The following is a 9,790-nucleotide window of genomic DNA, read 5'->3' as shown; positions in this document are numbered from 1 at the left end:
ATATCAATACCTAGTTCAATCTCGTTACCGGCAAGTCTCTTTACTCGTTCCGTAATACATTATCCCGTAACTAACTCATTAGTTGCAATGCTTGCAAGGCTTATAGTGATGTACATTACCGAGTGGGCCCAGAGATACCTCTCCGACAATCGGAGTGACAAATCCTAATCTCGAAATACGCCAACCCAACAAGTACCTTTGGAGACACCTGTAGAGCACCTTTATAATCACCCAATTACGTTGTGACGTTTGGTGGCACACAAAGTGTTCCTCCGGTAAACGGGAGTTGCATAATCTCATAGTCATAGGAACATGTATAAGTCATGAAGAAAGCAATAGCAACAAACTAAACGATCAAGTGCTAAGCTAACGGAATGGGTCAAGTCAATCACATCATTCTCCTAATGATGTGATCCCGTTAATCAAATGACAAATCATGTCTATGGTTAGGAAACTTAACCATCTTTGATCAACGAGCTAGTCAAGTAGAGGCATACTAGTGACACTCTATTTGTCTATGTATTCACACATGTATTATGTTTCCGGTTAATACAATTCTAGCATGAATAATAAACATTTATCATGAAATAAGGAAATAAATAATAACTTTATTATTGCCTCTAGGGCATATTTCCTTCAGGGGGGGGGGGGTCGAAGAGAATGCAAATCACACCCAACCTCAAAGTTATTATATCTCATATTTCATAAAAACAATCGGTTTCACGTTCAAACACTTCGGTTCCTTTCAAATTTAAACATTTAGAACATCAAACAAACATGCACGTAATTTTTGATAAGTTGCAAAATCATTCCAACAGTGACATGTACAAATCACATGTTCCCGCCTTCTGCATCGTCCCCTCCTTCGAGCTTCTAGAAAATAATGATCAAGTCTCACTGTCACGCCCAAAAATCTCATGCCGCTGGATCTATTAGGTTTAGATCTAACATGATGAATCGATTCTGCTTGGCTATGCGATAATCTCTTGCCCTAACCTCCTTAATTTGGAACATACGCGCCTCCATCTTCTACTGCATTTCAAGCCTACGCGTCTCCATTTGTTGCTACATTTGGAGCTAGGCGCCACCACCTCTTCCTGACCTTGTCTACTCTGTTGCATTACACCTCACCTAACCCTCTTGTCTTGGTTCTTCGTCTCGCCCATCACTAACTTTTCTTACTTCCTCTTCTTGGTGTACTTGTTTCTTGTCTTTGTCAACTCATCGGTCTCTTTTAATCGCCTCCACCACTCCTCTCTTGAGCCTTAGCTTTTCATACTTTCTCCTAGCGGGCCGACCCGCCGTAGACATCGTAGTAGTACTTCTAGGCACATTTGACATTTCCTCTCCATCTACAACATATGCGTAGCCGTCCATATCCAAAGAGGAATTGGTGTACTTTCCAGCTTTTGGGTTACCGTCATCACTCCTCATCTTTCACTTCTTGTGCTTTTCTAATAAATCTCAACAATGTTGGAGGCCAAACGGTTTGCCCTTCGACTTAGTCATTTGTTTGTACCTCTCTTGGGCTATCTCATCCTAAAACAAACAAATGCATAGATTGATGAGAATGCTTAAATTAATGCAAATGTGGCAAACAAATGCAAAACAAGATTATACTTACATATTGATCAATGTTGACACCGCTAGGAGGAGAGTGCTTCACTTGCTCCTTGCAACCCACCCAACAGATGCACATCTCTTGAATCATACCCCATTGGTATGTGAGAGATTTGATACTACGTTTCGGTCTCCACCCAAGATGATGTTGGAAATGCTCCTCAATTTGCTTTCAATACTTTGTTGCCAATTGATCTTTCCTGACAATCACATCAAGAGAGATATCTTGACATGATAGGGCAAGCGCAACATCCACATCGGGGGTTAAAGTTGTTTCCCCGAATTGTCTTCTTTGCCGAGCCAGTGGAGCTCGAATTGATCAAATTCCATATCTTGGTCAAACTGATGATCAAAAAGCGATAACGATGTCCCATCGAGATCCACAACATTTGTCTCGGACTGACCCATCATCGCATTGATAAATGATTCTTCGTTGAAGATCGATCCATCCAAATTTAGAAAATCGTCACTAAATAGTAAACGTTACCCATTTGACAACAAATTTCCATGATCACCTCGCGTTAAATTGAACAAAAACCAAATACAAGGCAAAGGATTCATTTTTATACCACGTCGTCGTATCTACTCCGGCGTACGACCGGGAAGGTGCCCCAGTTTTGCAGGCCGGAGGGACGAAGCAAGCTGGGGAAGGGCCGCGGGTACCTAGTTTCCTCGTCTTCTTCTTCTGTCCCTTCGTCACCCGCGGGAGGAGGCCGCCGCCTTCATGCAGTGTCATAGGCTTTGTCACCTCATTGTCGGACTCTTCCACGGCAACGTGAACGAGATGCTGGCCTAGGTGGTGGCGGTCGATCATCGAAGGCGCGGGAGGTGCGTCAACCACCAAAGGCGTAGAAGGCGCGAGATAAGTCCAAAACGATGAAATCAGACGAAAGGCTAAGGTGTCGTCGATACCGTCGCCGACAGGGACTGGGGCAGCCGAAAGCGGTGAAAGACGACACTACGGCAATTGAGGGGAGGCGGCAGAGCAGACCAGAAGAGCAACGGGAGGTGGAAATGTTGTTCACGCCAAGCCATTTTCTAGACGGAGTGCGCTCCAAATATTTCCCACATAAGTCAAATATGGAGGCTCACGGGCTCGATTTGAAGCACCTTTGAAAATTATGGCGACCAAGGACAGGATGACGGCTTTGATAGGGCGGTCTTTTCAGTTAAAATTGTCATAACGACGATTATTATGGCGATCGGACGGCTTGCTGTAACACCACAGAATCTGTAAGAACGCATCGCTCTTTTATTGCTAACAAATCAACCACAAAACGCAATGTATGTATGTGTCCCATCTCTCCAGCCCAACCGAGATACATCCCATCTCAGTTATCTCAGCCGACTCACTTGTTGGCCTCAGTGGTGAGGCCAAACCCGAAGGGGAACAGCGGGTCGTAGTGCTTGTCGCCGACGTTCATCGGCAGCTGGTCCACCGACTTGAACCACGTCCTGGCCAGCTTCCCGGAGAACCCGTAGTCGCCGAACAGCACGTCGGTGACGCCCTGGCCCTCGGAGCCGGGCAGCCACGCGGCGACGAACGCGTCCATGGCGCCGATGTACGGCTCCACCACCAGCGGCCTGCCGGAGATGAGCACCACCACGCACCTGACGCTCTTGCACACGCTCTGGATCACCGAGGGACCCGGGGCAGGGATCGTCAGGTTGAGGTTGTCGCCGAACGTCTCGGCGTAGGGCGGCTCGCCGACCACCACGATGGCGTAGTCGTACTTGCCGCTGTCCACGGCGGCGCTGTCCGGGTTCTCCGAGAAGACCACCTCCATGCTGGGGTCGACGGTGGACTTGATCGCCGAAAGGATCGTCGTCCCTGCATGCGTTTCATCACATGATTCCATCAACTTTTGGCCCAATTTCCGACGACGTTGCCACATATTAGTACTACAAGCAAGCAATGAATATTTACCGGCAGTTTTGTCGTTGCCGGTCTGTCCTTGCCATGTGATGGTCCATCCTCCGCACTGGTTGCCCAAGTCGTCGGCGTGGCTTCCGGCGACGAGGATCTTTCCGGCCTTCTTCGGGAGAGGCAACAGCGGAGTGGAGGCAGATTTTCCATTTTTCAGCAACACCAATGACTTCCTGACGGCTTCACGAGCGAGATCGCGGTGTTCCTAACAATGGGACGGAATTTATAGTAAGAATTCATGGATCCTGACAAATGAAGTGTTGAAAATGTGGTGTTAAGAACTAACCTGCTTCCCGAGTTCACCAACGAGGCTTGGGTCAGCATAGGGGCTCTCAAACAGGCCCATGGTGAACTTCACCCTAAGAATCCTGTAGACAGCATCATCGATTCTGCTCATGGGGATAATGTTGTTCTTTACTTGGTATGTCAGATCATCAATGAATTCGGTGTAGGCAAAAGGAACCATGATCTGCAGAATAGTGTATACCAGAGCATGGTCAGAATGGAAGAAAATGGCATATTTGTATTAGTTCTAGAAGAGATAACAACTGTCAACGGTGTATCAGATAAGAAACATCCTATCTTTACTCATGTTTTATCCAAAAAGTTGAAGTTGGCTGAAGTATATGTAATTTGCACATCTTACCATGTCAATACCGGCACCAACTCCAGCCTCAACTGAATAAGAATAGTTCACACCTGGAGGACTAGTAATCCGATCAATGCCTTGCCAGTCTGAAATCACGAAACCCTGTTTGCGCGAAATCCCACCAAATTGATTACATCAGTATCTTAAAATAGGCCTGAAGAAAACAAAGAGTGAAATTGTTCTGCCTTTCTAATGAGCAACTGACCCGGAATTTGAGCTTGTTCTTCAGAAAATCAGTGACAAGGAAGTGGTTGGCGTGCATTTTCTTGCCGTTCCAGCTAGAGTACGAGGTCATAACAGTGGAGACACCTCTGATGATAGAATTGTAATAAGCAGGCATGTGGATAGTCATCAGCCCATGGGCGTCGATGATTGTATCATTCTCGTTGATCCCCATAAACGTACCACCGTCACCGACATAGTGCTTTGCGCATGCAGCAACCTTCTTGCTGCAGTGTACCAAGAGTGACAACGAAGTTAATTCCGCCTCTTCAGATTAAAGCACAGAACACAAGTTACCTACTAGTATATCTGTCAAATGTATATTACCTTCCACCAACGTATGGCCTTCCCTCAGAACCAGCCGGAACGTCGCCTTGCAGACCAGAGATAAGTGTGGTCATGGACTGGACAACCTTTGGGTCTTCGCTGTAGCTTTCGTAGCAGCGTCCCCATCTTGGATCTCTACACACCTGAGCAACATCAACGGGTGAGTTTCTAGGAACAATAGCAAGGCACATTTGGCATCCATACTAAAGTATCAACCATGCAAGAAGTACGATCTATTACCGCAATACACGGAGCAAAAGCGTAAGGAATTCCCGTTGCTCTAACTTCAAGAGCAGTTGCTTCTCCTATCCTCTTTATCAACATAGGGTCCCTAGAAGACAGTAACATATTCATTCAGATCAACATATGTGTCACAGTTGATCTAATATAATATAGACATCCATATTACAGGATATATGACATTTCACTGTCACATCAATCAAAATTTAAAAAAGAGAGCAGTTTCTACCTGGTAGCTCCGAGGCCAACATTATGTGGGAAGATGGTAGCTTTGTAGACGTTGTTGTGACCATGCACGGCATCAATACCGTAGATCATCGGAATACCTAGGCGGGTGGAAAGGGCGCCCTTTTGCATCTCGTTCACCATCGACTGCCAAGCCGCAGCGGATGCCTGAGGAGAAGGCACACTGCCTCCACCACTCAGTACGCTACCTGCATCATACAAAATGTTATTACAGACAGCTCTGCAACCCTTCAGAATCTGCAGTTGTTAATTTAGCACAAGGGAAGTGAGAGGCACCTATGAAGTACTTGGACATGGCCTCTGCTGTGGCATTCTCCCTCTCAATCTGGGTCATCTGGCCGATCTTTTCAGCGAGGGTCATCCGACCAAGCAGATCCTTGATGCGAACGCCAAGAGGCTGCTTCGGATCCTTGTACTTGAGATAATCCGCGCTTCCCAACGCCGCCAAGCAGAACATGAGGAGAACAAAGGTGGTCTTGTGCAGACTCCCCATCTTGGCACTGCGTCTGGTATCGATCACCGCCGACTATATGTATAGACCTGGGGAAAGTGTGGTAATCATGTGAGCAAACATTGAATGACGCTTATGCAACAAGGAAAAATCAAAGATGAGCTAGCTAGTGCAAGGAAGGATTGATGTTTGAAAACACAGTTAAAGGACAAGCATTAGGCCTAGTCCACTCAAAGGCTCCTCTGTTGTCCATAGCCATCATAATAGAGCAGCAAGATACAACGGCCTAGCAGTGTAAAGAAAGACTAGTGTTTGAAAGTAAGCACGTAAAGACCAAACATTAGGCTCCCCTGCTGGCTCTAGGCACCATAGAGAAGTAGTGAGACACAAGGGAGCATGCTTTACTTAAAGTAAACCAGGTGGTGGTTTCTTTTTATCACTTTCACTGTCCGAAAACTCAAGTTGCTGAAAACCAGCATGATCATCGGCAAGTTGCAGAAAACCAGCCGGCAAAACAGCAAGCTATATGTGTAAACCCCAACGGCCACAGAAACCTTGATGATTCGACAGAGAACGCCTAAAAGCCCATACAGTACACTCGACAGACATGACTGCAGCTGCAAGTATGTATGTCTGTATACCTCAGAAGGAGCGGCTAGCAATCCGCCGCATGCGCGCGAACACGAACTCGCAAGAGCAAGGTGAAACCGGCAAAAATGTCTAGCGGTTGGTGCCTGGGAAGGAGAGGTGTGAGAGGAAAGGAAAACCCCGGTTCATCTTATAGCCGCCCGGTAGCAGTGTGCACTCTCACGGGGGAGTGCCGCCGCCGACACGAGATTCGCAAGGCAGCAAAGGAGAGACCGAAAGCGATGCCGTGATGAGCTGCGATGACGACGACGGCGGGTAATGTAAACAACAAAAAATCCTTTTGGAAGCATAATACGGAGCAGTATAAAGTATGAACGGAAAGGGGGAAATGGAAACGGAAACGATCCCCACTAACTACGCCACGTCCACAATTCTCGCGCCACCGCTGCAGTGCGGCGGCACCACGTCCAGGGCCACGCCACAAGAGCCGAGAGGTCGACGGGCATCTTAATCCGCTGCGCCGTCGCTGTGGGCGAGATCACAGCTAACTAAATTATTAATTCTCCGTTGATGCTCGATCCCACTCACCGCTCTGACTGGTCGCAAGCGCAGCGCAGTCCATGCTCCGCACACAGACACAACCACATTTGGCGACTACACGCACGTAGTACGCGAGAAGCGGGGGAGAGGCCCGTCTCACCGGCCGCCGGGCGGCGACGAATTTCTCCAGCTGGATCTCCGGCCCGGCCGAAGGGGACAAGGCACCTAGACGGGCGAAATAATCGCAGCTTCGTCGTGCCTTTGGGACGCGAATTCTTTGCCCTGCTTCGCCGTGGAATGGGAAGGCTTAACCACCGCCGGCCGGGCGCCGGGGCGGAGCGTCCAAATTAAATTAGGAGAAAATGGTGGACTCGCACGAACGGCAGTGCTAGTAACCGCCACACTGGTCATACAGGAAACCACCGTAGAATAATGCTGCTACTAGTACATGGATGGATCTTAATCCGGAGAATGTAGATACAGTTCCGGCGGGAGGGGAGGCGTGCACGCATGCGGCCGGGAGACACGGATCGGGACTGGTTACTGGTGCGCTTGCGTGCGGGAGGGCGGCCACGCTCGCGGATTCAAATCGAAGGTGGCGGGCGAGTATTCCCCACTGCTCCATGAGTGGCCAGGCCATGGATGGCAACAGCCACCATTATCTATCTACTCCTACTGGAGCAGTAGAATAGTACTAGTACCAACCGGACCGGACTAGAAGCGCAGGAAAGGGGCGCGGGTCGCTCGCAAATCCACATCCAAGCGCCACCCAGGCAGATTCTCGTTTTGGAGCCGCTCTCTCGCGCGCGAGGAGAAGAAAAGGGTCGGTCGGTGGTGGCGGCAAACCTGGAGCGCAGCGCAGAGCGGAGCACTCCACTCCCACACTCGTAGGTGGTGGTACGTGCGCGCCCGTCGCGTCACCGGTGACGGCGACGGCGAGGAAGGGGACGAAACCAAACAACCAACCAACCAACGAATCAACACGCGGAGGGAGGCGAAGCAGGGGAGCGGGATGGGAGGCTGACGGCATACCAGTCAGTTACCACGGTGACGGACGACGGGACGACGAGGACGCCGGTGCGGCCGCGCTGCGTGCGGCGAGAGGCCGGGGATAGTGAGGCTCTGGGCAGCGGACCACAGCAGAGACGAGAGGGCGCTGGCACTGGCGGACGATGATAGGGCCAGGCTTTATTGCCCCCTGCTGCTGCAAAAGCTCTCTGTGTTACTCCTTTTGGTGATTACTGATTGCCATCACTGTTTTCCAATTTTCACCCCAGGGAAAGGGAATCCAACGCCGGCGACGACGCACGCACAGGCACGCTTTGACCGCGACGGATGTCGGGCGGCTGGTTCCTTCCACGTTCCTTCACACGCCCGTCTGCCCGTCACGCCGCTGATCCCTGGCCCCCAACCGCCCGCGGACCACGAGTCAGTTATCCACCACTGATCAGGCGGGCCCACCTTCCCGCTCACGCTGGTTGAATTTTCCGCTGGGCGTGGGATCCACAGCAGGCTCGGGAGGCGCGACATATTCCTCGGTTTCTCTTTCCCAGCGCACGCGCACGTCTTTCTTTTCTTTTCTCTAGCACTAGTAAAGCATCGATAACTGAGGTGCTCACATTTTTTTTCTAGCAAAACTGGAGTACTAGTAGTTTACTCAGATTAAGAGTAGCATCGTGTTGTGGCCCAGTCAGATTAGTGGTCCATTTTGGTTAAGCGTGCGCGCTAATCACTGCGGCCGCTGCTCCGGTGAGTCCAGATACAGACGCTGGCAACGGCTCCAAAGTCCAAACCGAGGCCCATCATACACCCATGCTCGTGTATGAACTCTTTTTCAGCTAAAGAACTGTGCCGCCTCCTCCTCTCATGAGCTCTGCTCCATCAATCAGTCTACTCTTACCGCTCCAGCGAAGCATGCGCCAAGACTAGTACTCTACCTAGCTAGCCAGCGCTGCCCGGCTCTGCCATGCCCCAGGTCCCGATCGCGCGATCGGACGCGAACAAATGTCAAAGATCGTAGCAGTAGTAGCGGCATCATCTCGGCAGCGGCTACGGCCTATGCTACGGAGCGTGTGCGGATCGATCGGTCATAGTCGGAAAATGAAAGGCGTTTACCACAAACAGAAGATGAACTCAAGTTGGAACTCAACAGTGCGTCGTCCCAGCAAGCATGTGCCACGCTGCCATTGAAAATGCGCGCCACCCTTATCTTCAAGGTCACGTTAATGTCTGAACTCAGAGATCCGGATCGAGTTTTCAGCCGCAGGAGAAAAAGGAGAGCTCAAGATCCATCATCTCGCGCCAAGATCCAGATCACGATCCAGAGCTCCAGACCCTCCTTGTCTGTTAACTAACCGGGCTGTCAAATCTTGTAGCCGCATCGTGTGCAATGTGTCGAGATGTGTGGGCATCCAAGACCCGTTCTGAGATACCAACATTCAGCAGAGCACTGAACATACTCTTCAGTCACTGGCCAAATGATCACCGGTGCATTGCAGTACGTGGTGGTTGAACGTATCGGAAGCGTATGGACGGAATAGAAGCAGTGGAAGCGTAAGACAAGAATACAACTGAAATGTGCTGGCACGTACGCGTACGAGTACACAACTTGAGTAACATGGAGTCAGAGTGCGAGTAAAGACAGTGGGGTAGGTAACAGCTGCACATGCTCATGCATGCAGATGCAGCGAGCGCCCGTCCAGGCAGGCAGGCAGGTAAATGCACCGGAGCAGCAGGGCAGTGGCGCACGGCAGTGAAGAGAGGTAATTAATGGCCAAGGAACCCTCTGTGCGCCCGCCGTGGCAGTACAGCTGCAACTTGGGCAAGTGGTACTGGTTGTGGATTATTCACGTGAAGGAATTTACGGCTGTACGCAGATCGTCAAGGCTTTATTAGCTGCCTAAACAAACCAATTGGTACTGGCTCTTAAGATTTGTCTGGTTCTGAAACAAAAGTTGTTGAGATGTGGTTTTTCAAGAGA

At 49.9% G+C, this 9,790-nt stretch overlaps 1 protein-coding gene across 1 annotated transcript; it reads right to left on the bottom strand.

The window, feature by feature from the left end:
* Positions 1-2,852: 2,852 nt before the first annotated feature.
* On the bottom strand, positions 2,853-8,030 carry LOC147972916 (uncharacterized). Its single transcript, XM_087521741.1, has 10 exons — positions 7,843-8,030; positions 5,508-5,771; positions 5,215-5,419; positions 4,986-5,076; positions 4,746-4,888; positions 4,402-4,645; positions 4,194-4,298; positions 3,834-4,016; positions 3,548-3,752; positions 2,853-3,451 (listed from the first exon to the last, which is right to left on the bottom strand). Exons 2-10 carry the CDS (start codon positions 5,722-5,724, stop codon positions 2,970-2,972), a joined length of 1,875 nt encoding a protein of 624 aa, XP_087377867.1. The 5' UTR covers positions 5,725-5,771; positions 7,843-8,030; the 3' UTR covers positions 2,853-2,969.
* Positions 8,031-9,790: the final 1,760 nt, after the last annotated feature.

Source organism: Triticum urartu, chromosome 5A (genome assembly GCF_056163025.1).
Source record: "Triticum urartu cultivar PI428250 chromosome 5A, HENAU_Tu73, whole genome shotgun sequence".
Lineage (NCBI taxonomy): Eukaryota > Viridiplantae > Streptophyta > Magnoliopsida > Poales > Poaceae > Triticum > Triticum urartu.
The sequence above is the reverse complement of the archived record's forward strand: the minus strand, read 5'-3'. Positions and strand labels throughout refer to the sequence as shown.